Raw genomic sequence first — 27,592 nt, 5'->3', positions numbered from 1 at the left:
GAAGCTGATTTAAATGATAGGTTACAGACTACAGTTAGTAGTGCTGCAATTTCACATTTCAGTTCCTTCAGAACTCTTGGGTGAATACCACCATCTGGTTCTGGTGACTTACTGCTGTTTAGTTTATCAATTGTTCCAAAATTCCTCTAATGACACCTCAATCTGGGACAGTTCCTCAGATTTGTCAACTAAAAAAAAATGGCTCAGGTTTGGGAATCTCCCTCATATACTCAACTGTGAAGACTGATGCAAAGAATTCATCTAGTATCTCTGCAATGGCCTTATCGTCCTTGAGTGCTCCTTCAGCATCTCGATCGTCCAACGGCTCCACTGGTTGTTTAGCAGGCTTCTTGCTTCTGATGTACTTAAATATTTTTTTGGTATTACTTTTTGAGTCTTTGGCTAGTTGTACTTCAAATTATTTTTTGGCCTTCCTAATTATATTTTTATACTTCATTTGCCAGAGTTTATGCTCCTTTCTATTTTCCTCACTAGAATTTAACTTCTACTTTTTAAAGGATGCCTTTTTGCCACTCGCTGCTTCTTTTACTTTGTTGTTTAGCACACAGTGGCTCTTTTTTGATTTTCTTACTATGTTTTTTAATTTGGGGTATACATTTAGGTTGAGCCTCTATTATGGTGTCTTTAAAAAGTTTCCATGAAGCTTGCACGGATTTCACTTTTAGTGCTTTACCTTTTAACTTCTGTTTAACTAACCTCCTCATTTTTGTATAGTTCCCCTTTCTGAAATTAAATGCTACAGTGTTGGGCTGCTGTGATGTTTCCCCCGCCACAGGGATTTAAATTTAATTATATTATGACACTATTACCAGGTGGTCCAGCTATATTCACCTCTTGGACCTGATCCTGTGCTCCAGTTAGGACTAAATCAAGAATTGCCTTTACTCTTATGGGTTCCAGGATTGGTTGCTCCAAGAAGCAGTCATTTATCTAAAAGCTGTGCAAAATGTTCACAGTGAAAACAAAGATTGTTGCCAAAATTCCCATATTTCGCTCAATGGCTGAGACAGCACCTCATCAGTGCCGTATAAGATTCCAATCAGGTGGAGAGGCTCCTGCTGTACTTCTGACTAGTGCTGAACGTCACTGAATAGCATATCTCAGAAGCCTGTTAGTTTCAATGACTTTATCTGATTTCTGCTTTGTTTTAATAAGCAATTGATACATCCTACTTGTGGTAAAGAAGCCTGTCCACAACATAAAAGCCATCACCACAATCAAGACTTAGTGAGGCAAAGAATTCAATAATACAGAAACTGAAGCTACCTTTTGTGCACTACAAATTGTTCACTGTTGGAGGGAGTTGAGGCTGACATGAGGTAAATAATTAAGAGGAGGATCTGTCAATAATCTATTAAAAATAGTACACAATTAATTGAATACTTTGTTTTGCAAATATATTGCCTGAATTATCAGTAAAAACAACAAGGAATCCTTGTGGCACCTTAGAAGGCAACTTCCATCTTTTCATGAGCTGTATTTTTATACCTGCCTACTGTATTTTCCACTCCACACCTCTGATGAAGTGGGTTATAGCCCACAAAAGCTTATGCTCAAATAAATTTGTTAGTCTCTAAGGTGCCACAAGGATTCCTCATTGCTTTTGCTGATACAGACTAACACGGCTACCACTCTGAAACCTGAATTATCAGTGTGGCTGTACGTGACTGGGAAAATCATCTAAAAACATTCAGTGAATAACTGGACAAATATTGTGAAATGTTATGAATACATTATTTGAGAAATATTATTTGACCAGCTGCAGTTGATCACAGTGGTGGCATAGTGGCATCTGTGTAAGATCAGGATTTGAATCAGGAATAAGTATTTTTTTTCTGTCAACTTTTTGCTTGTAGTCATGAGATCATGGATTCATAGATTCCAAAGCCAGAAGGGACCACTGTGATCATCTAGTCTGACCTTCTGTATATCACAGAAGGCCATAGAACTTCCCCAAAATAATTCTTAGAGTAGATCTTTTAGAAAAACATCCAGTCTTGATTTAAAAACTGTCAGTGATGGAGAATACACCATGACCCTTGGTAAATTGTTTCCTCACTGTTAAAAAATTGCACCTTATTTCCAGTCTGAATTTCTCTAGTTTCAATTTCCAGTCACTGGTTCATGTTACACCTTTCTCTGCTAGACTGAAGAGCCCATTATTAAATAGTTTTTCTCCATGTAGATACTTAGAGACTGTAATCAAGTCACCCCTTAGCCTTCTTTCTCTTTGTTCAACTAAATTGATTGAGCTCTTTCAGTCTATCGCCATAAGGCACGTTTTGTAATCCTTTAATCATTCTCGTGGCTCTCCGAAACCCTCTCTAGTTTCTCAACATCTTTCTTGAATTGTGGGCACCAGAACTAGACACAATATTCACCAGTGCCAAATACATAGGTAAAATAACCTCTCTACTTCCTACTTGAGATTTCCCTGTTTATGCATCCCGGGATCGTGCTAGCAATTTCGGCCACTGTGTTACTATGGGCGCCCATGTTCAGCTAAGAAAACATGAATAAGTAGTAGATACCACACTAAACCACAGACTAGAAAGCCTATATTCTCTGAAGGTCAGTAAATCTAGGGTCTGATCTAGTCCTTGTTGGAAGTTAAATGAAAGTATCTCCACGGACTACAATCAATGATAGATTGCACCTCTAGCTTTCAGTTACCTAATGGGAGGCTTTATTTTTTAAATGTATATATGTGAAACATTTGTTGAAATCTGTGCAGAATCTTTCTATGTCCTGCTTCACTTTGCTGTCAGAAGAAAAAAATTGCGTTTTCAATTGTCCACTTGATTAAACCAGTTCTCATTAAAAAATGTACGTCTGTCCTTCATGTCCATGTCTGATTTTCAGGAGGTTTATATTAATCCATGCAAAGCATATGGAGGATTCAAGTGAAATGGGCTATTGGGTTCTGACAGTTATTTAAAGTTTAATTACTTGCTAGAAAATCACTCCTAAAAAATAGTAATACACTTGAATTAAAAAATAATTTTGGTCTATAGTGTTTGGCAATCAAAGGAGATCTAGAGTTAAACTATATTAGCTCACCCACCTTATCTCTCAAATATCCTGCGACCAACTCAGCTACAAAAACACTGCATGCAAACTAACCATAGTTAACTTTGCGCCTCCCCCACCCCCATAAGACATGTAGATCGCAGCACATTCATTGCCAATGAATTAAAAATGTAAAAGGCTGTCTTCAAGCAGTGTGAGTTTTGATCCCTTAATCTAGCTAACATTTTATATTTCAAAGTCACTCCACGCAAAATACTTTCATTTCTATGGATGGACTTTTAGATTTAATTTCTGCAGTGAATATTCTCTTTATAACACACACAGAAAAACAGGATATTTTGCATAATCTCCTTGGTTTGATCAAGGCATTTTTAGATTACATAAAGTCAAATATAAGACAACAGGGCAGATGGCTAACCTCCCTGAGACTGAAAATTCCTGCAAGATATTTCCTTTTGATTATGTTACATTTTATTTTAATTTTTTGGATGTGATTTGAAAATCAGAATTACATGCTGCCTCTGATGTGACATTTGAGGGTCTGCTTTCTGTTTATTTACTTTCCACTACGTATATTCTGCACCTAAATGGCTGCTTTATAAAATGTAACATCCTTTTAATTAAACATGTCAGGAGCACAAGTATATTATATGCACATCATAGTGGGCCTAGTTTTGAATACAAAACAAACCTACTGAAACATGTAACATCACTACACGATGTGACTTAGTAATTGGAGATCCACATGTGCTGAAAATGTGTAGTACTGCACACTAATTTTCAGCTGGGAAAACTGTTATTAAATCAATGCATGAGGTATTCTTCACAAATCAATAATGTTGCGAACAAGGACATATCAGACACCTGCAGTGTACAAAGTTTTTCTACCATTCATGAACAAAATGCAAAAGCAAACAGAATGAGCTTTCCAGCTATCTTTTTACGTTCACTAGTGAAGTCCTCTGCCTGCTTTGATTTAGTGCCAAGTTTCCCCAAAATGTGCCTAATCAAAAGACCCTTAAAGTCAATAAAAGTCTTTCCACTGACTTCAGATCAAGTACAATCTGACTCTCCTCGTCTTGATATCCAAAAAATTATGGTGGGTGAGTGGAGTATAAAAATAGAGACAGACAAATCCCTGTGGTAATGCCATCAACCCCCAGCTCTGCACACGATAATCTTCATAGTCTGTCAGTACTTTGATCATTTGCAAGGCTTGATGCTGAATGGTGTGAGCTGGCCTGGTCAGCAAGAGTCAGAGTTCTGCAACTTAGCAGTGCATATTGCTACTTAAACTGTCTTGGCAAATTCATTTTTCAAGTGAAATGCCACAAAGAAACTGCCTATTACTGCATTTATTCCCTAAACATACTGATTAAAACATAAGCCCATGATAAAACAAGAGTGTATACTCAAGGGGAGTACAGTTAATGTTCTGCAAATGAAAAGTGCCCGTTTTATTTACCAAGGCAGCTGATATTTTAATTTCACCAAAAGGTCCTGTGCAAAGGTTTCCTTATAAAGCTGAGTACCAAAAAACATCATCAAATTTCCACAGAGAAGCTGCTGTTGGTTTCCCTCTCATGGATAACATACTCCACTAGCACAAAATTGTCTCTATCTACCACATGAGCAGAATATCACACCAAATGGTGCTACAGAACAACCAAGTTCCTGTGGAGTGTTTTTTTTTAATGCCCATAAGCATTATTATTACAAATACCAGATGAATTCATGATGAGGATAAGTACACTGCAGTGTCACAATGAATGGGTACTGGGATTCATGCAGTGATGCCTGGCTTCTTTTCTGCTGCCCATGAAATACGTCAAAGAACCAGAAACCCCCACAAAAAAATAGAATGAGATAATTACCTAACATGATGAAGGGAATTCCCAGGAAGGTGGAATTGTATTTCCCACCAGTCAGATTGATGATTCCAGCTGCAGTCAGAGTGGCTAAGCTCACTGTTAACAATCCTAAAAGGCCAAGCCAAGGTTTACTGCGGACACAATCCTGCATGGAACAGCAGAGTATGGCCAAAGTGACCACAAGGACCAGGCTTGTGGTCAGGTAACGTTCTGACATCCTGCTCGTCTTCTGGAAATCCTCCCTCAGCGAAGACGAAGTGAAGGGATACATTTTGACTTTCCTGTTGGATTTCTGGAAAAGTTCGACAGTGTCACAAAAGATGGATTCCCACTTTTCTGCTACCATGTCATTCAGAGAGTTGATCGTCTGCAGGTAGTAGGTGAGCTGGATGGCTTCTGCAGACTTCACCCGATCTTTACTGTGCACGGTAACCCCGCCAAGCTGGTGCCCGTTATACACTTCCCTGCCATCCTTTAAGTGAGTGATTGGATATGTGATAACAAAATTAGTTCGATTAGAAGATCGAGCAGACTTTAGCTCCTCCAGTACATGCACTATGTCATCCACTATGCAAGTCTTGTCATTATTCAGGATACATATATGGGCAAATGTGTAATTGAAACCAGGTCTTTGTACTTGGATCCTGGTCACAGCTGAGTGCAACTATAAGGGGGAGAAAAATCACACACATTATTCATCAGTTAATTGTGCACCATAGCAGGTAGAATGACAGCAGCTTTGTTATCTCAGTCCATTTCCCACTTAATCTTGGCAAAAAAAAATTTCTAATTGCTACAATATTAATAGTAAGCACATTATAAAAATGCAAAACATGCATTAAAGTACTGATATTTCCCCCCAGTGTCCTTTACTCATAACTCAATTACGTTTTGTCTTCTATAAATGCTAGGTGCACCTGCTGTTCACTCTCTCCCAAAACAAAATATAATTCCAATAAACGAGAATGCTTTGTTTCCAAGTGAAGTAAAAGGGACAGCTACAGACCAACCACACTATGGCAATGTAATAATAATCAGGATTGCTAAATGACCACTGCATCAGACAACTATCAGGAATGCAGTACAGAAAAGCAACATGACAGGTCATTTCAATGTGCCACTAGGGTGAGGTGTAGTAGGCCCTGTTGATTGATAGTCGGAGGGTTAACCCTCTCTCAGGACAATGGAAAGATCACAGCTGCATGTCCTAAGTGCCGGGATTGTCAGGATAGCATGACCAAGCTATCGGACATTAATTAAATGGTAGTCCTATCCACCCAAACTACAGCAAAGAGCTGAGATGATGAGGGAGGCTAAAAATGGAAGTTAGAACCTCCTGGAAGAACATATTAGCTGGCAAAATCTTTTATTTTAGGAGTTGCTGGTTGGGGCTTGCTATCATTACAGTTGTATCCCAGCTCCTTTTCAGAGGTGCTTGTATCCTTCTGACGCGTCCTGTTTAGGCGGAAAGTTTCCATGGTTAATTTCTGACCAAAAGTGAATTGTTCTGGAAAATGTGAACAAAAAAGGCTGTTATTTTTGAAAGAGTGGAAGAATTGCATTGTGCCCATGGGAAAAATAAAATCAAATCTTGCGACTTCTTTCGAACCAGCTTCCAGCTAAAACAGGTGGCGTTAGACGGTTGGAATTTGGCAGGGGAATAGCCTTAAGTATAGTGAAGGCCCATTCAGTATTCTGGTGAAAAAATGTTTTAACTTGGCTGTGTTAGGACTCTTTGCAAACTATATTGTTTATTTTGCATATGATTCCCTGATAAGCTTATAGAGCCAGATCCTCAGCACCAGTTAAATCCTCTTTGTGCTGCTGTAGTGGTGTAAAGGGTAGTTAAACCTGCCTTAAGGAGGCAAGATTCCATGAAAAGTCAGCTGTACAATAGCCACTCTTTACACAGGATGTGGGAGTGGCTTGGGCTAGAACAGGCGTAGGTAACTTATGGTACGCGTGCCGAAGGCGGCACGCGAGCTGATTTTCAGTGGCACTCACACTGCCCAGATCCTGGCCACCGGTCCAGTGGGTTCTGCATTTTATTTTAATTTTAAATGAAGCTTCTTAAACATTTTAAAAACCTTATTTACTTTACATACAGCAATAGTTTAGTTCTATAATATAGACTTAGAGAAACAGACCTTCTAAAAACATTAAAATGTATTACTGGCATGCAAAAACTTAAATTAGAGTGAATAAATGAAGACTGGGTACACCACTTCTGAAAGGTAGCTGACCTCTGGGCTAGAATGTCATGTACTGTGACAATCCTGGCTGTCAGAGCAACCCCTGGAGGGCCATCATCGGCAGGTGCAAGTTAGAAAAGTGCTGAGGCTGCTCTAACTTGTACCAGGAGCTGGCTTGGTAGAAAGATAGAAAGGTGTCATTCCCTTCCTCTTCTGGTGCACTGCTCTGGCTCACCTGGGGATCTAGCTCAAAGTGCTATACTCCATAGGCCTCTGAATTACTCTGAAATGTTCAAGACTTCTGTGAAAATGCTTCAGGGAAACATGGAATCTGGTCAAAGGGCGCCCTTGGATTCTTGAAGTATAGGGTAGTAAACATGGGGCTGGGAGCCAGAATATCCCAAGTTCAATTTCCATCCCTTTTTCTGACTGGTTTTAATAATTCAATATACTTCTCAATCCCTGTTTTGTGAAGGGTCACAAGACTCCTTGCATGAGGCCAACAATATCTTTATTGACATTTTTCAGATGGGTTAATCGAAGCACAAAGCTGACTTAACTTGACCAGGATCACTTGCTGTGTGGCAGAGCTGTGAACAGAACCAGATTATAGACCCATGTCTCATTCACTCAAGTATAGTTCCTCTCAGAAAAAAAGGATCTGGTCTAAGTGCTTGTGTGTATATAGCCTATAAAAGCTGTCTACTCATGCTTGCTTGACCACATTTGCTATTTTTGAGATCTGTAGATGGAAAAGCCCTCTGTAGGTGCAAAGTGTTCTCATTAGGTCAACTTTAAAGGCAGGAAAACTGACATATGGAAAAGCTCAATGACTTGCTTGTAAGGTGCAGGGGTTTGGAAGTAAATCAAAAGATCTTGGTTCTCATGATTCTTTGGTGTCGGGAAAGTCTCTTGTTTCCTCCTCTGTAAAGCAGGGATATTAGCACATATTTACTGATGAGTTGACAGACTGAATTAGAAATGTCTCTAATTTTTTTTAAATGACGAGTAATTATAATCTGACCTGCTGCTTGGCAGGACAGACAGCATTGTCCTGGGGAAGAAAAAAATCCCTTTCTCTTTATATTAGATGTGCTGCTATCCACGGAATCCCGAGGGAGTGGGAGATTCTCAGTTTATACAGACGGTGAAGGGACTGAATTGAGGCAATATTTAGCACACGTTTTCTGTAGAAGAAAAACTGTGACTGAAAAAGAAAATGAAAGAAGGTACCCACAATAACAATGGAGCTTGCAGGATCTGATGGTGGAGATGGATTAGCTGTCTAAACACTGTGGGTGAAATCCTGGCTCTCTGGAAGTCACTGGAAGCCCTTGACTTCAGGGTAGGCAGAATTTCACCATATTTGTAGAAAAATGTGCATACCATGTATTATTTATTTTACCAGCGATCTGATTATCTTGTAATTATCTTACATAGTCCACTACCGGGACAAATCTAGTTGAAATTGTCTCCAATTCTTATGATGATACAGACAATATGTGTAAGAAGATACAAAATTCCTGTCCATTGAACTTGTTTGTCTTGCAGTTATGTGGCTTGTTTCACTTGCATTTGAGTAGCTTTAATTTTCTGTAAAATTATAGAGCAATATTGACAATGTGAGGCTAAGTTGGGAAAAGGAAATGAACCAACAAACCTCTTCAGAGGATTGGAAGGATATAATGTTAACCAGAGTGAGCAGGCTAAATTCTCCCTCATGGGGAGATTACAAATAGGAATTTGTGATTAAAGATTTTTGCACAACAGTACTGCAAAACAAAATAGAAGACTTCACAGGAAAATGCAGGAGGGAATGACTTCTGAGACTGTTCCAAGCTGAAAGGCTTCTGCTCTGTTAGAAAAGTAATGCAACCGTTATTTCAAGGATATATCCCTAAACTTCACTGTGTTAGGGAAGTGTCTTGATTTACTAAAATCAAATGTACATATCTGTTTAGAGTTTTTGTGGTAGCAGCCAGTAAATATATTTCATCAACTATGTTTATAAAAACAATTGCCATTTATAGAAGTGTAGCTGACAAGAATAAAAGATTTTTAAAAATGAAATTATTTGCTGCCTGCATTAGATTAGCAACTGATATCTTTGTGGAAGGATGCACAGAGTAGGATGCTGCAATTTAACCTCCCAAACAATGATATAACTTTTAAAATAATATATATATTATATAATTTAAAATAATATATGTTATTTACTCTCTGTATCTACTTACCTATTCTGCCTCAACTCTGCTGAATTTCCTTTCCTTATATGTCTGAAACCTTCTTTTATTTAGGTTAGAAAATAATTTGTACTGCCAACAATTCTGTTTATCTTTACTAAAAACCTAGTAGCTAAACATGGTATTTGAAATACTCATGCTCCCTGGAGGCCATCATTTCTGATTCAGAGACCAGATCATATCATATGGTACGGTCTTTTCTCTGCTGTACTGGCAGAGCAAATGGGCTATAGTGCTGGCTTAGCCAGACAGATGGGATAGGAGAAGGCTCAAATAACCTGGAGATGACTATTGGTCTTCTCCACTCTGCCAGCATATGGAATGTGCCAGCGATGCATCAGGGAAGGTAGGGGAGCAACCAGAGTGCACTGTGCTCTGGCAACCCCTGGACAGTATAACGGCCCTTGAAGGTTGTTACAAGATGGTGCAATTTAGAGCAGCATTGAGGCTGCTCTAAATTGTGCCAAGGGCCAAATTGGCCCCTACCTAGCCTAGAATCAGAGATGGCTGAAAAAGTGGTATAAAACCACCTTTCCCTTCATATCCTCTCCACCCCCTACATGCACTGAGCACTGTTTCAGCCATAAAGAAGGTCGACTCACACTTTCATCCTGGAACAAGATAAATTCAGTACCCTGCAGTTTTCTATGTGCTGTTTTCAGAACAGATCTTAGAAACTAAACCACTCTTGCTTGTGTGTGTATACTAAGGAACACTCTGGAAGAGTTTGGTTTGGTGCAGCAGCATCATAGAATATGTCCCTCTCCATACTGATCTATCAGCCTGCGTGTCAGCTGGCTGCTGCCCTCTTCCCTAGAGACAGTTGTAGTTCCATGGCTCTCCTTATATGAAGGCATTTTAGGAACCTGATTGTCAGATTTGCATTGAATTTTTTATTTAGGGCAGAAATCCAACCTCTTTGTTTCGTAGGATACAGAATATGTAAAGTGCGTTGTGCTGAAAGGTGCTATCAATTTAAATGATTACACTATACACAACTTCATTTGAACACAGTATATTATGACATCCGTTTGGAAAAATGTTTAGTTTAGCGAACAGTAGAGACTACTGTTTAACTGGGACAGCATTAGCATACATTTAGACATTGCAAAGTAGTTTAATGGTGAGCAATAAGGATTTAAAAAGAAGTGACATTTGAAGCTTGGACTAAGGACGGGTCAGACAGTCTTATTTATTCCTAATCAGTTTTCCCATCTCTAATTGTTTTATACCTAGAAAGGGAGAACTGAAGTAATATGAATATAATCTGCACAAATATTTTTTATCCCAGATCCTCAAAGGGCAAATAGTGATGGTTCGCCATGGCGTACAGGTTTCTCAGTTAACTAACAGTGTAACTTCAGAACCCAGTATATAGCTGGTGCAGCAAAGCACTGTGCATGAGAACTGTATAGCATCACTTCAGCCATGATAGCATGCTGGTTTTGCTCTTGTACCTGAAAGTGCACCTGTCACAAATTAATAATAATTGACACCCTTCTAGTCTTCTTGCTTAAAGGGACATTATCATCTGAAATTCACATTCCCAGTCCCCCCACATTTCTGCTCCTCAAGACCTATAGGTGGTCAAAGGGAAATAGAATGTAAAGCTGCTATAACTTACATTAAGGCAGGGGCTGGGCAGGGCACGAATTCATAGATTCCAAGGCCAGAAGGGACCACTGTGATCATCTAGGTCCCTGCATAGCTCCAAATATGGGAAATGCAAAGGTAGTTTAAAGTTATGTTTGGCTCCCAGTCCCCCCATATCTGCCTGAAGTGCAGGAATGGAGAAACTGAGAATAAGGACCTTTCTCTACAGTCAGTTTCACTGTTCTGATGATGGTGAAGTCATTCTCCGGGAACTGCAAGAGGGCATTAACCAGTAACATCAGTGACAGCAATGCTGGAACTGAAAGCAAAGAGGCAGCAGTCAGAGTACGCTCAGGAGAAAGGGGAGAGTTTGTTTTTGTTCTTATGCCTATTCAGAAGACGCTTTTCAACTCAGAAAGAGGAAAAATCTCTCCTCCCGTTTTTAAAAAAGGAACTTTCTGATATAGAAGTCTGCACATACTATGTAAATGGGGCTCTATCAAAAAATATATTTTAAAAAGTCAAGTAAGCAATATCCCTTTAAAGTTAACAAATTATATTCCAGATGAAAGGGTTGCAACTGCTGATTCATTTGCAGAATGATGCATTCCAAGAAATCCTGTAAAACCATGCTATACAACATGGTACTGTGATCAAAGCCAAAGCTAAACAGCACAGGGAAAGCAGCTGAAGAACCACAGATAGTCCTGTATCTGTTACAGGTTTTAAGGCTGGTATAAATTTACTTCCAGGCAAATGAGTTACCAAAAATCAACTCGACTCTTAAGGCCTAATTCAACTCCCATTAAAGAGACTCTGACTTTACTGGAATCACATTATTAAAACTAAGCATGTGTAAAACTAGCCAGACATAATTTGGATAGTGGTAATGCGTGAACTGTACTTTATCTGATTCACGCAATGCTTGCAGCTTGCTGTCCGCATATGGGTTTCAAAAATGTATTTGTTATTGTTTTCAAATTATGTGTAATATTTTATGGGTGACAATACATGGCACCACACTGGATTACGTGTCACTTGACCTATGATAGATAAATAGCTAGCTAAATAAAATTAGTTAGATGGACATATTTTCCTCCTATAACATGAGTAATTTGACAAATATAGGGACATACGTTGTTATGAGAGTCTGATCTTTGCAATGTCATATCACAAATATTCTTTTACTGTAATTCATTTAGTCTCTAAATGCCAGGATCAATGGGCATCTGATGGTCAGTATTGGAGATGACCTTACATGTTGCCAACTCCTGCAATTGTATTGTGATTCTCACAATAATTGGTGTTTCTCTTAAAGCCCAACCTCCTGAAGTCATGTTGATTATTTGATCATCTCAACTTTCATAAAAAAACAAAACCAAAAAACGTTTACCTTCCTGGCTGTGGAGCAAATCTTAAAACCCAGAAGGCAAATAAAGAACTCCAAATGTATTATTGTTTACAATCTCATGATTTTTTTGAATGCTTGCGGCTGGCAATACTAGTTAAGCCTATAGTTTCATTTTAAGTTAAAGTTGCCTTTGTCTGGTTTATTTTGTTGGTAATTTTTATGGATAACTTGTGCCAATGGAAAGGAAAAAGAGGAAAAAATCTCTACTGAACTACTGTAAAGTTCTTCTGTTCTTCTGTGATCTCCGTCTATTTTTGCATAGTGCTTTTTGACTGAATATTTTCAGAAGATTGTCCCAGTAAAGAGGAATGCATCCGAGTTAAGTGAGAGAACAGATTTACACAGCGCTCCTAATTTACAGGGGGAAATACCTTGCATATTGTACAAATATGGACAGAAATGAGCACTGAATCTTTAGCAATGTTTTAAATAAGAGTTCTTATTTATAAAAACATAAACAGATGAAGGATGAAGGGGAAAGATGTGTAACTGTGCCATAAACATTTCACAACGGGCCAGATTCTGCTCTCAGCCTCCCTTTTGTGTGTCTAGAGTAACCGTGTACACCAGTGGGTCTCAAACTTCTTTACTGGTGACCTCTTTCACATCACAAGCCTATGAGTGCAACCCCCCAATAAATTAAACACACTTTTTAATATATTTAACACCATTATAAATGCTGGAGGCAAGTGAGGTTTGGGGTGGAGGTTGACAGTTCGTAACCCCCCCATGTAATGACCTCACGACCCTCCTGAGGGGTCCCGACTCCCAGGTTGAGAACCCGATTCCACCGCGATGGAAAGCAGTGTCTTGCACAAGAACTTCCAGCATGCATTTGTAACCTGCATACAAAGCAACCAACAGACCATAACAGTTCATAAGGAAACACCAAAGACTAAAAGGCAATTCACCTGTAACTTGAGAATATGTAATAAACAAATAGTATGGGATACTGGACTATATATATTCACCCAGACTGTAAAGTCTCTGAATGAGACATTACAATTAATTAAATACACCTCTACCCCGATATAACGCTCGGGGTGGGGGGGGAAGGGGGCTGCACATTCTGGCAGAGCAAAGCAAGTTCACTATAACGCGGTTTCACCTATAATGTGGTAAGATTTTTTGGTTCCTGAGGACAGCGGTATATTGGGGTAGAGGTGTAAGTCATGTTTTCACCAGCAGTATTTGTAATCTGCACAAAACATGTGGGTGAACAGAATATTTGTTCCAAACTACTAAACAATTTTCAATGTAATTAAAATCCTTCAGGGATTTTCAAAATACAGGAAGTTACTTAAGTTACTAGTATTTGCATTAAGAACTGAGTATTAGCAGGAATATGTGCTTTTCTGCTATACATATTTCCATCCATTTTCCTAGTGGCTCCACATCTAAGGAGACTGCTATGCATCATTTTCTTTTCTAATCTAAGGAAAAAAGCTTTTGTACCCAATATGGTCTTCATTTCAACTAATGTCATGACAATTCAGTTTGAATGTGTACTACACTGAGCTGAACACACTTCATTTTGTTTCAGATGCTGTTGCTCCAACAGGCACATGGGGCAGAGCCAAGGTAGATCCCTGTTTGGAGCATCTGAAAGAAGAACATTTGTGCTGCAGCTAAGATAAAATGCTGCAGTTTTAGCACTCGGGAAGATTTAGGTCCCCCCCCACTTCTCATTCTAATTTTTGAGTCATTATTAAGGTAGGCTGGCAACTTGGTATGTGCCTTCAAATATGGCAAGTGCCCAAATAAAACTGTCTTTCTGTTTGGGAAACTGTAAAGTCATCAACGATCATTTTAATTCAAACTTTGGTCCATGTTATCTCCTCCGCTGGAAGAGAAGCATTACTCAAAGTTCTGTGCCTTTGAAACTACTCTGTTCCTGAGGTATCACGCTGTTGAAGTTGTGCCATGATGTTTGCCATCCCATGGAAGGGATAAGTGGCTGCTGTTGAAAATCATCAAAAGGGCCAAAGGAGAAGTGCAGAGGGGACCTCTTTAAGGCCAAGAGTAAATGGAGGAGCTATTGTTAAGTGGTGGGAGAAGGGGATACTGGGGCACACGTGTGGGAGTAAATTAGAGGTCTTTGTGAATTAAAGGCAGCAGGGAACTTTATGGTTCCTAGCACAGACAGATCTGCTTCTGATACAAAGTAAAACCTATTTCCCCATGATAATTTTTTTTCCCCCTACTGTTACTCACACTTTCTTGTCAACTGTTGGAAATGGGCCATCCTGATTATCACTACAAAAGTTTTTCTTTCTCCTGCTGATAACAGCTCACCTTAACTGATTAGTCTCGTTATAGTTAGTAAGGCAACACCCATTTTTTCATGTCCTCTGTGTATATATATCTCCCTACCGTATTTTCCACTGCATGCATCTGATGAAGTGGGTTTTAGCCCACCAAAGCTTATGCTCAAATAAATTTGTTAGTCTCTAAGGTGCCACAAGTACTCCTTGTTCTTTTCACACTCAGAAGTCACTGTAAGTTAATGCTGACATTGATGTTTCTGCACTTGTATTTCCATGCTGTTCTTGTACCATGTTCCTATTTCTTTTTCTTTCTCACCTGGCTGTGCCCAGATCTTACCTGCATATCTTAATTCCACTCTGTTTTTGCATAAGGCACATTTTAACCTCATGACATTGTTATGACAAATGTCTTGCACTTCCACTGCTTTCATACATTTTCCTCTTACATTAGGATTCTTTCCTTCTTTCTGCAGCCTTATCCTGAAGGCATGATTTGGCCCTTTATTTTCAACTCACTACAGTTTGTCCATGGCTAGAACTGTTTTTCAACTTTTGAGCAAAATAGTTAAAATTTGCTATATACATACCTATGCAGTGTCATATGGCTATATTTCTTGTACGTCTGTATGTGTTTGTGTTAGTAAAAGTAACTAACTACAGCTAAGAGGTAGCTAAGATGTCAAAAATGGGTACCTAAAATTATGCTCCAAAATCCTAGCGGCCTTATTTTCAGAAGTGCTGAGCAACCAGCAGCCCCCATTGACTTTTGAAAATGATTTCCTATATATGCAGTGTATCTATAAGATAATGATTATAGATAACGCAGACATGGGAGCGTAATGGAATTATTTTCCCCATGAGTTTCGCCATCTGTAGAAACTATTCATCCAGAATGTGAATGAGGAAATTGTAGAAAATATTATCTACCATATGCAGATGTGATGTTTATTAACATATGAAATGATTAAGTAACAACCTATTAAAGAAACAACAACCAAATAACAATGGGGAGTACAATGGTACAAATCCCCTGCAATTACCTGTTTATTAATAAGTAGGAGCTATGAATTTCAGAATTAAATATTTTATCCCAATTTTTACCTCCACATATATCTAGATATTTACTTAAATATCTCTCTCTCTCACTATGGCAGGCTATGTGAAAGAAGGGGTAAATAAACATTGCTGCTAAAAATGTGAAGTTAGTGTAGTTCTCAAAAACTCAAGATTTCTATATCTGTATATACACGACTGTGAATATAAAATTGTTTTTTGCTATAAGGCATGTTAGGGTTTATTACTCTTTTACCTTAACTTTAAACCACTTTAAATTTAACAAAAATACTGTATTCTTATAGTGTTTTTTATAAATATAATAATAGAGATAGAATAGAAACAAAGATTAAATTAAAATCAATGTGCAGTACAGTGGGCTCACTGTGACTAGGGTTGAGCAAAGAGGATCAAATAAAAGACTCGAACTCTAGCTGAATCTAAATAAAAAAAAATTTTTTTAAAGTGCCTGACTAGTGTTTTTTGCAGATTTCTGTGTGCCTTTAATTTTCCTGGTTCCCTCTGCAAGTGGAAATAAAATACTAAAATAGAAGAAGCCCTTGCACTATTTTCAGCTTCATTTCTAGACTAAAGAGAATGGGAGAAGCTTTGCATAAGATCTCTGAACTTTTGGATGATTACCTGGACCAAATGTCCAAATAATTTTTTCTTCTTGCAGGTGTGTGTTGAGGTGCAGATGTGAAAACAATATCTTTGGTCATATTTTTATTATATATCTCTCTCCTCTCCACAAAATAGTGAATTTTGGTGAGAAAAAGGATCTGGACTGACAATGTAGGATGCCAATGCCCTATTGAACAGGCACAGCATAGGCAATGGAAGTATAAAATTCCCGTGCTGCCCTACTACCATTATTCCTCTATCTCAATGTGATGTGAGAGGGACGAGACAATTCATGAATGTCCCAGGTCTGTAAAGCTATTTTGTTGCTACTTTGTAATTTCTGTGCTAGTTCGGAGGGGCCAACAAGCAGTGTGTTTAGGACTGATTTGTGCATTTGTGAAGGGAGTTAGGAGAACAGTGGATGGAGGCTTCCTCTTAAATAGGAAAAGGGTAATCAGCATTGTGTCCAAGCCAGGCTGTAATACAGGGCAAGATGGCCTGATTCTCTAGAATGCACTAGCTGTCATCACAAAACTGCTAGTAAATGTGTCGCAGCTTCTATATTCAGCAGTACTTGGCTCTGAGGCGTCAGCACCTATACCACACTAACACTCAACATGCCCATTGGGGATGGGGGGTATGCATCTCTAGGTTTGGCAACATTGTCTGAACTTGTCCAGTGACAGGGTGATTCAGACTCCATTCTATTCTTCATTTCATACCTCATTTCCCAGATTGCCAACAAGGTGTCCTTCAGTGCTTATTGTGAAGATAGTTACTCCTTCCCCTCTTCCCTTATGTGGACATCTGTCCACTGGGAACTGGACACAGACCACCAAACCATTTTAGATAGGCCACCAAAAAGCTGTTAGATGGTAACTATTAGTGCTATCAACCTTATTCTGATTCCAACCAGACTAAATGCTTCACATAGTTACCTGAGTGACTGTGTGGGAGCACACTTATCCTTCTGCTAAAACCAGGGGAAAAGCTCCCCTTCTTCTCCTTTTGTGAGTGGGGGAGCACTAGCACCCCAAGAATCTCTCCTGTTTCCTTGGCTGGTGAGATGAAGACTGATCACATAGGGGAATCTGGAGGAGATGCATCAGAAGCAGCTGCTGCCTGGCTGGGGAGTTTCTGCGATTCCCAGTGCTCCAGCCAGTAGCTGGAGCAGCAGTAACTGATCTGAGAAGACAAGGTGTCCCATCCTGAAGTTTCCTGTCTCTTCTAAAGCAGCGGCTCTCAATCTTTCCAGACTACTGTAACCCTTTCAGGAGTCTTGAGTACCCCAACTTTCACCTCACTTAAAAACTACTTGCTTACAAAATTAGACATAAAAATAAAAAAGTGTCACAGAACACGATTACTGAAAAATTGTTTACTTTCTCATTTTGTCTGCATGAAATTCTAGTTTGTACTGACTTTACTAGTGTTTTTTATGTAACCTGTTGAAAAACCAGGCAAATATCCAGATGAGTTGATGTACGGAAGACATCTGTGTACCCCTAGAGGTACGCGTACCTCTGGTTGAGAACCACTGCTCTAAAGCAAGCTCTGTCCCTAGGCTAACTTCCCCTTTTCTACAGAAGGAAAGACAATGCACAATGATTTGTTCAAATTCTCTCTTTGAAATGTCTTTTAACCTTTTAAAATGCAGGACGTTACTAAACACATTTTCTATCCTGATCATGTCTATGTGGCAGCGGTTATAAAATGGGTGGGTGAGCACCTCGCCACCACACACACTGTATGTAGTCACAGTACTTGGTTTGGCTGGCTTTGGACTGCATGGAAACATGAACTCCCCTCAGATTACATTTATGCTCTTGTTCCTTTAGGTGCTCAGATATAGTGGTGATAGGTACGGCATAAAAACCTACATCTAGTTCTCATTCTCTTTCACTTGCTGCGCCCTGTCACCACAAGATGATGCAATGCCGCATGACCACATAAGAATGAGAGCTGTGAGCTCCGCCTCCTATTTTGATCAGACCCACTACTCCTAACCAATCTCCTTAGCCATCTTTAGGCTGCTATCTGTGTCTGGGTCTGTCCACAAACAGACCAATAATTAGAACAAACGTATTTTGTATTTTCTGTAAAAATGTATTTTATGTGCTTGATGATGTCAGATTAACAATAAGTAAATGGAGTCAAATGACAATAGCATGGTTAATCATGATCTTGGTAAGCGAAAAATAATCATTTTGTGGGCACATTCCAGCTATAAAAAAAGAGGCAGCATTTAAAACTGACAGAACTTTCTAAATTATAGCTTTGCCCCTTATATGATAAATCTAATGCAGAAGTTTGCTTGTGGAAAGATTCAGAGTAACGTTTATTTGTGTGTCACTAGTCTATTGATTAAACTACAGATCTCTAGAGATAGCATTTCAGGGGAAAAATCCATTATAATTTTTAATCTGTGACTGAATGAATATGCACATCCTGGATGCAAATACAGTTCAGAAAAATTGGAAAATGAAGGAATGAAAATTGTCTTCTCTGGAGTTTTCTTATTTACCACTGAAATGTTACTAGACTTACTGAGACTACATTCATTAAATCTACTTGCTGACTGCTGTTTGTTGATATGTCAACAACAAAAAGGAAAAATATTAAATAGTTGGGTGGATCAGTGCAATAGTACAATTGAATAGTACAACTGAATAGTACAATAGTATAGTTGAAATAAGAAAAAATAATTCACTGAAACACATTTAGTTTAGTGAAAAGAGTGAACTCTCCTAGAATTCTGTCAGAATATATTTTTGTACTTATTTTCTCATTTTAGGAGAGACACTCCCTACTGTTCATATTAACATTATCTTTTGTGTGTTTTGACAGTTTGACATTCAGCAAATAGAAAATGTTCACCGTCTTTATGCTTTCCACAGGGGAACAATATTAACATGCAGTCCTACAGTTTATTGCTAAAAGTGTGTAGATTCTGAGAGCCACACCTTCAATATTTCCAAATGTTCCAGAGATTCTTCATTCTTTCTGGAACTCTACCTTTCTGCGGCCCAATTTTTGCATCCATCCTACTTTCCCTCCCTGCCCCCTAAAACATACTCAAAATTATTGCAGTCTAGATCAGATAGGGAAATTAAAGAAATTTGTATTTCTGACGTTAGGCTAAATTGCACTATGAAATGTCACATTACATCAGATTACATATTCATGAAACATAAATGATATGACAAGATGCAACCTGATGTAACTTGATCCTGTACATCACAAACTGCACAATGCCTCAAATTTACAACTGGGCTGTTTTTTCTTTAAAAAAAAAAACAAAAACAGTTTGTGAGGATGAGTGGAGGAGGAACTACTACCCGTTACAAATAATCAATTTGGTATGTAATTAGGTTCCAAGAACCATGAAATGGAGGTTTCAAGCTATTCTGTACCCAAAAGTCACAGGAAGTCCATACCTGGCAATCCATACAAACCACCCCCCCCCACCCCCAAGCAGTTTGCAGATTTGTACTCAAACTTCAAAACCAGTTATTGAATTCAGAGTGAACTTAACTCACAGGCATGACTGTAAGAATAATAAAGAGTGCTGGAAAACTTGTTTAACAAAATGCCCTGACTCCCTTATTCACAAAAATACACACCTCTGTCTAGGTTCTTTCATCCACAAACAAGGGAGATTTCTCATCTCCTTTAAAATAAGTAGTCATCCCAACTGTTGCAGGGATGTGACTTAGTAGCTGTGTTCACAAGACACACAGTGTCTGTGGAAGGTAGGGTGTACCCCAACAGGCAATAAATAAATGTGTATCTGGACTGTGCCTGAGTTATAACACAGATTGGGAGGGTGGGGAAGATTGGGTCGAAGAAGAGGGGTGGGACGGAGAGAGAGATGAGGTGCGGAGGAGGTGAATAACTGGGAATACAGCAGAGGTTTACCTTTAAGATCAGATCAGTATGATGTTGGTCCAGCATGTTCGCCTTCCTGAAGGATGTGATGATGACCCTTCCGTATCTCCCAGGGGTCTGCAGGTCAGAGTAGAGCCGGTGTTTGGAGCGGTTGACCGGGAAAAGGCTGTTGACCAGGTTCCTCTCGATCTTGGCCAGGCTGTGTTTGGGGGCCAGGAGATACTCCACGCTGTCCTCGATCTGGTACCTGCTGAAGCTGGCGCCCAGCAAAATCGAGATCAGCACAGGTGCGGAGGCGAAGAACACCGGGTGACTGGCAATGAAGTGGCCGAGTCTGGAAAAAGACGTTCTCAGCCCCCTGTGCAAAACCTGCCGCAACATCCTAGTGCAGAGGGAGCTCAGGAGGGCGAGGTGCGATCTGAAGCTCTCCCGCAGCCGAGGCAAAACCATCGGGGGAGCCCAGGCAGACGGGAGCTGCCCCACCGGCCTGAAATACACCCGGGCAAAAACCAACCAAACAAAAATCCGGCCGAGGCGCTGGGTGGGTGTGTGCGCTGGGGGGGCTGCTAAGGCTCTTTCCCTCCCGGAACGCGGCTGTGCCCTAGAGGAGTTTCCCAGCGCCTCATTGTCTGACTGGCCCCCGCCAGCCGGCTCCGGGGAGCAGACAGCCAAGGGCAGCGGGGCTGGGGCGGCGAAGGGCGAGCGCCAGGAGCCCCGAGCCCACCGCGCCTGCCGCCAGAGCGCAGCCGAGTTTGTCGGGGAGGCGGGGGCTGGCCGCTGATTGCCGCCTCAGCTCCAAGCCCGCGCAGGCAGCGAGGAGAGCGGAGCGCCCACTCCCCCTCATGGAGCGGCTAGGGGAGGCGTGCTCGCACCACCACCAGCCCCCCGCACACACACCCCGCACGGCACACGCCGGGTCCTTGGCGGGGGGGAGGGCTGCGGCTGCTCGGTTGCAGATCCCCTGTGTGAGCCGGCTGGTGCTGAATGTCCCCCACGCCCTGCCACACGCTCTGGGGTTAAAGCCGCGCGCGGGTCGGAGGGAATCACACCAGCGCCCCGTGACACGGAGGGGCTGCAGGTGGCCACGCGTGGAGCGCAGGGGCCAGTTGCTTTCCTCGCTTTCTCACCACAAGTTGGTCAGCTGGCGGCCCCCACCCCGCCCCCTTCTGCCTGCCCCCCGCCCCCGCCCAGAAAACGATCAGTCCGTCCTCAGGGCAGCCGGCGGCTGGCCGCGGTGCCTCCTCGCCCCATCTTCAGCCGCGGCTCCTAAAGTCCCGGTTGCCGGAGGGGGCCGCCGCGGGAGCGGGTGGGCTGCATTGCTGACCGCCTCCCGCAACTGGCGCGGCGGGCGGGGAACTTGGCTGGAAGAAGTCACAGCGGATCGGGTGCAATCAAAACGACTAAGAGAACTGTGTAGTCAGTGGAGGCAGAGGACTCCCCCCCACCCACTTTGAAAGAAGAGGACCTGACGATCCCGCTTTATGTCAGCCCCATGACAGCGCCGCCGCGAGCCTCCCAGGGACAAGCTGCCAATCAGAAAATCCTCAGGCGCTTAGGGAAGGAGGGAGCCAGGCATGTCACTGGTACATTCACGCTCCTCCGGAAAGTTTCCAGCCTCACCTCTCCCAAAATCCACTTAGCAGCACGTTTGGGGGGCTGGGTCCCACGCTGGCGGCCGCGGGTCCCATTCTTTCCGACACAGGATCAGCACAGAGATACAGTTTTGTGTATTTCATTGGTATCACGCGATCCTTTAGCTTGGCCAACACATGCAGCGGGGGGAGTCGCTCGCTGGAGAAAGCAGGAACCAGAAACGTCTAGGCGATTCCTCCACCCGCCCTGTCTGGCCGCGTGTGAGTGCGAGCGTGGGTCTCCCCCCGTCTGGCTCTGCCGCTCTGTCAGGATGCGGCTTGTGCGAGGGCTTTGCCGGTGGAACAGCAGAATCCGCCCGGCCTCATACGGCCCTAATGGGCATGTGCACAGTGTCTGCACATGCCCATTGCCAAAGTGAATTCCCGCTGAAGCTGGTGCCCTTCCCCTGCCCTCTGCCCTGAGCTGCTGCAGAACTCCCCTTCCCCACACGCAGCGTGGCGAGCCGGCAGCGGGAAAGGGTCTGGGAGCGAGGTGTGCGAGGGCGAGCTGAGCAGCTGATCGGGAGGGAGGAGGAGGTTGGGTGCAGGCGACGCAGAGCCGAGGGAATGTACAAATCGCAGCAGGGTCTCAAATTCCCGTCTGGATTTTCAACAATGGGAGGGTGGGGCATCCAAAGGATGCAGGGGGTGCCATCAAAAGTTGCAGCTGCACTGACACGGACATCCCCATGTGCCTGGACACTTCCCCCACTACTCTGATTAACTGGTAGGTGTGTAGTGATGTCACAGTGGGGTTCTCCCTTGGAGATGACATAGCGTGCGGTATGGGTAGTGAGCAGATGAGTCATTTAAGATTTATGATAGTGTCTCTCTTGAGTGACTTTCAAATTTTGATTTTGATTCAGGTTTCCTTTCAATATTTTTATGACTGGATTTTAACTCGAGTTGGGTGTTAAGGCTTATTTTTTTCTTCCTTTCACTAACAGATTTTCTGTTGCTTCTGTCAAAAATCTGCTACCTGTTATAAATGTTAATGATTTTGTTGAAGGGGTACCTTACCAATGCCCGCCTGCTTGCTTCTTTCTTTCTTTCTTTCTTTCTTTCTTTCTTTCTTTCTTTCTTTCTTTCTTTCTTTCTTTCTTTCTTTCTTTCTTTCTTTCGAAAAAATCAAAACAACTTTTTTTCTAGTAATGTGTAATATTATAACCTATTACATTCATATACCTAGCTCCATCTACAGTCTAATCTGAATAAATGGTGTAACTATACCCATATAAAACAATAAAAAAAATCAGAAATACATTAGCAGCTGGTTTAAAGCTTTCATATTTGGACACTCAGATATCCACATATGTTTATTTCTGTTACAGTTAAACCGTCTTTCATAGCTTCACCCAAGCCATCACTGCCCTAACCACTGAGACTTTATCGGACCCTGGGTGAACTTGCATTTTGGTGCCCTTTGCCCACATGGACATGGTGCTCCCCGTTGTCCCTGGTCCCCTATGGGCTCACCACCCTCCCTATCCCTGCACTGTGCCACCTTCACCCCTAATCCCTGCACCTCCTGCCTGCATCCCTAACCCCTTCACTGTGCCCCCTTCACTCCTACCTCCTGCATTCCCCTCCTGTGCCCCAACCCCTGCACTGTGCCCCCTATACCCCAATCCCTGCACTCCCCTCCTGCACCTCTAATCCCTGCACCCCCTTCACTTCTACCCCCTGCACCTCCCTCCTGAGCCCCTAACCCCTGCATCCCCCTCTTGCACCCACGTGGGGAAACTGACCCACCTGGATGCACAAAACAGCTGGCATTGCTGCTCGTTCCCCCACTGGACCTCTGCCCTGTGCACCCCCTGGACTGCATAAGGAGAGTGCAGGAGACCAGCAGCTGCTGATGCCTCAGCACAGCCCAGGTGAGGAAGTGACCTGAGTGCAGGGAACCCTAATGTTGTGTGAGTTGGAGGGAGAGAGAGGGAATGTGTGTGCGCATATGTCAGTGTGTGTGTGTGACAGAGTGTGTGTTGTGTTGAGGGGAATGTGTGTGTGCCTGAGTGCAGCAATGTGCTGGCTCTTTAAGAAAGCACTTAGGGTCAGGAGCCTGAAGGCTTGTGTTCAGACATGAGCAGCCACCAGCAGCTCTAGAGCCAGCAGCACACACACTGATTCCCCCTGTCCTGTCACCTCAGCTCAGTGGAAATTGGGTGCACGGGTGAGGAGATACCTTGACATCACCCCCCACAGCAGAAAGGAGGACACTCCCAGTTAGGGAGACCAGATGTCCTGATTTTATAGGGACAGTCCTGATTTTTGGGTCTTTTTCTTATATAGGTTCCTATTACCCCCTACCCCCATCCCGTGCCATCTGGTTACCCTACTCCCAGTCTGAGTGGCCAGGGCAGCTCTGGGGAGAAAAGGGGAGGGGGCAGGAACAGCAGCGCCTGCACACGTGGAGCAGGGGGGAAGAGGGGACCTCCTGGTTTGGAGGAGTCATCTGGCTCGGACGGCTGGCCGTTCAACTGCCCCCTGCAGCCCGGGTCTCTCCCCTACTCCAGCTCTGTTGCTCACCTGCCTGCTGCCTCCATCAGCCCAGCTGGCCCTGAGTAGGTCAGGTGGGAATCAAACCCTGCACACCGCTCCCTCTCCACCCCAAAGGCTGGCCCTGCACACATACACATAATAATGTTTTGGTATTAGCCTCTCTCAGGTTTTGTAATTGTTAGAGTTACGATGTTGTGATTATGTGCTTCTGTGGCTAGAGTGACAAGATAGCAAGTGACAAAAATCGGGATGGGGGTAATAGGAGCCCATATAAAAAAACCCAACCAAATATCAGGACTGTCAGAGGTGAAAGTAAGTCGGTCTGGTCCCGTATGGCATACCGGCAAGAGCCGGTACGCTGTGCCTGACTGGACCGACTTCCCCGGTGGTGATTTAAAGGTCCCAGGGCTCCAGCTGCTGTGGGGAACCCCAGACCCTTTAAATCCCTGCCTGACCCGACTGCCGGAGCCCCAGTGGCAGCAGGGCTGTAGTGGCACTTTAATGGGCCTGGGGTTCCTCTAAGCGGCTGGAGCCCTGGGCCCTTTAAGTCATAGCCAAAGGCCTGCTGCCCTGGAGTAGCGGCAGCAGGATTCCTGCAGTGACTTAAAGGACCTGGAGCGCCACGGCGGCCGGAGCCCCAGGCCCTTTAATTCACCCCTGAGGCCCGGGCTCCCTGCCGCCTCTGCAGCTGATAGGTCTGGGGTGATTTAAAGACCCCAGGGCTTCCAGCCCCAGCTGGAGCCCCAGGGCCTTTAAATCTTGAAAGGCCCTGCCTCTTCCGGTTGAGGACCCACCTCTTCCAGTTGAGGCCATGCCCCCGCTCAGGCCTCCGGCGTACCAGTAAGTCCTTTAAATTACTTTCATCCCTGGGACTGTCCCTATAAAATCGGGACATCTGGTCACCCTATATGTGGCTATATAATCGTATCGTTCATTAATATCAAACTGCTGATTCACAAATCTGGGTTTTACTTTGCTCTTCCAAACACTCAGTAATGTGACTTTAAGGTCCAAATCCTCAGCCCAGTTCCCAATCTAATTAGTTCCAGGGTCACTAATCCAGTTCCAAACTGCAGCAGCCACCTCAATCCTAAAACAATCACTTTACTAGGCCAGAGAGATTAGAACAGTAGTTCTCAAACTTTTGTACTGGTGACCCCTTTCACATAGCAAGCCTCTGAGTGCGGCCCCCCCTTTATAAATCAAAAACACTTTTAAATATATGTAACCCTTCTGCCCGTCTTGAGTTGGCAGCAACGAGGGCTGGGTTTAGTATCTAGGGGTTCAGTTTCAATAATGCAATGCAAAACTGGCTCGAGCCCCCACCCAGTGACCTGGGACAATTACATACCACTCTCCAGGCACCTCGAAGAGGCAGTACTTCCCCTCTCGCAAGCATGGAGTTTGAGTGTAGCAAAATCCTTTTAATAAAGGAGGGAAACAATGCGGCATTATGTTGGGGAAACACCACAAACAGGATTCATAACACAAACCATGAGCAAAAGACCCACCTCCATGTAAGTTTGGCAGTATCCTTTTCCCCTCAGGGTCTTAAGTTCAACAATCCAAAAGATCACCCCAAAGTCCCAAAAGTCCAACACCCCAAAAGTCTCTTGAGTCCAGCAAACCAAAAATCACCCCAAAGTCCAACAACCCAAAAGTCTCTGTCCCTGGTCAGTGCAGCCCCAGAGTTCAAAAGTTTATCTGCAGAGTTTTACCACCCCAGCCTGGATGGAAAGGGCAGGGAAGGGGTGCACAGGGTGTTAAGGGGCACCTTATGTGGTCCAAGGCCAACTGCCCCGCCTCTTTGTGGGGTTCTGCTGCAGCCTTCACCACAAACCTCTCTACTCCACCAGTTGTCCTGTGAGCTGCTCCAGCCGTCCCACGAACTGCTTCACTCCACTTGCTGTCCCATGGGCCACTCCAACTGTCCCACAAACTGCTCCACTCTGCCAGCCACTTAGCAAGATATCTTCAGGCTCCCCACTAGTTAACACAGCACTCAGTGATCTCAGCTTTTGGTAATTTTAGCTCTTTAGTGATTTCAGCTTGCAGTAGGGGAGCCCCAGTGCTGGTGCACCATTGGCCCAAAGTGAATTCAGCACAGTAGCCTGTAACTATACTCTTAAAGGAATCAAAATGAGCTCTGCTATTTAACAGTGGAGAGAAAAGGAGGGGCAAGTGGTGTTTCAGACCCTCAAAGGGGACCCATAAAATCAGATACAAGTGCCCATCTCTCAAATCACTGGTTTTGGAACCCATGTCCCTTGTCTAGCAAGTGCTACTTAATTGATGATGAGTCCCTCTGTCATAAAACAGTTCCAATGGCCTTGATTCACATAATCGTGGTAACAACACTTTATTCTTCCTGCCCCAATAACAGAGAAACTGGGGATCCCACAGCTGCCAAAGTGACCATTTAGGCAGCTGTGGGCTCATGCTAGATGGAGTGGGTGTGCCTATGCAAACAAGACCAGCCCCTGAAGTTCTTTCCCACAACTCACCACAATTCACCACTAGATGTCAGGGTAGAATTCATCCTGACTCTGCTTACATATATTTAGCACCATTATAAATGCTGGAGGCAAAGTGGGGTTTGGGGTGGAGGCTGACAGCTTGCGACCCTCTATGTAATAACCTCGCAACCCCCGAAGGATCTTAAGCCCCAGTTTGAGAAAAGACGGTTACTCACCTTTGTAACTGTTGTTCTTCGAGATGTGTTGCTCATATCCATTCCAGTTAGGTGTACGCGCCGCGCGTGCACATTCGTCGGAAAACTTTTACCCTAGCAACTCAGTGGGCCGGCAGGTCGCCCCCTAGAGTGGCGCCACCATGGCGCTCCATATATACTCCTGCCGGCCGCACCCGCTCCTCAGTTCCTTCTTGCCGGCTACTCCGACAGTGGGGAAGGAGGGCGGGTGCGGAATGGATATGAGCAACACATCTCGAAGAACAACAGTTACAAAGGTGAGTAACCGTCTTTTCTTCTTCGAGTGATTGCTCATATCCATTCCAGTTAGGTGAATCCCAAGCCTTACAAAGGCGGTGGGGTCGGAGTGAAATGTGGCAGAATAAAACTGCCGAGCCAGAGGCTACAGCCTCTCTTGACTGCTGAACCAGGGCATACTGCGAAGCAAAGGTAAGGACCGAGGACCAATGGAGCTTCGCGACAGGTCTCGTGGGTAGAAACACGAGCCAGCAAGGCGGCAGATGAAGCCTGAGCCCTGGTAGAATGCACGGTGATGTGGCTTGGGGAACTATGAGCC

At 43.1% G+C, this 27,592-nt stretch overlaps 1 protein-coding gene across 1 annotated transcript in view; it reads right to left on the bottom strand.

Moving 5' to 3' along the window:
- The window catches only part of PTCHD1 (patched domain containing 1), a 43,570-nt gene extending 22,701 nt beyond the window's left edge, over positions 1 to 20,869 (bottom strand). Inside the window, exons 1-2 of the mRNA XM_030552064.1 lie at positions 20,224 to 20,869; positions 4,926 to 5,586 (exon numbers count right to left, since the gene is read on the bottom strand). Coding sequence (XP_030407924.1) covers positions 4,926 to 5,586; positions 20,224 to 20,643 — 1,081 coding nt within the window. The 5' untranslated portion in view covers positions 20,644 to 20,869. The remainder of the gene's footprint in view (positions 1 to 4,925; positions 5,587 to 20,223) is intronic.
- Positions 20,870 to 27,592: the final 6,723 nt, after the last annotated feature.

Source organism: Gopherus evgoodei, chromosome 1 (genome assembly GCF_007399415.2).
Source record: "Gopherus evgoodei ecotype Sinaloan lineage chromosome 1, rGopEvg1_v1.p, whole genome shotgun sequence".
NCBI classification, from domain to species: domain Eukaryota; kingdom Metazoa; phylum Chordata; order Testudines; family Testudinidae; genus Gopherus; species Gopherus evgoodei.
Note: the sequence above shows the minus strand (reverse complement) of the source record. Positions and strands in the feature narration are given on the sequence as shown.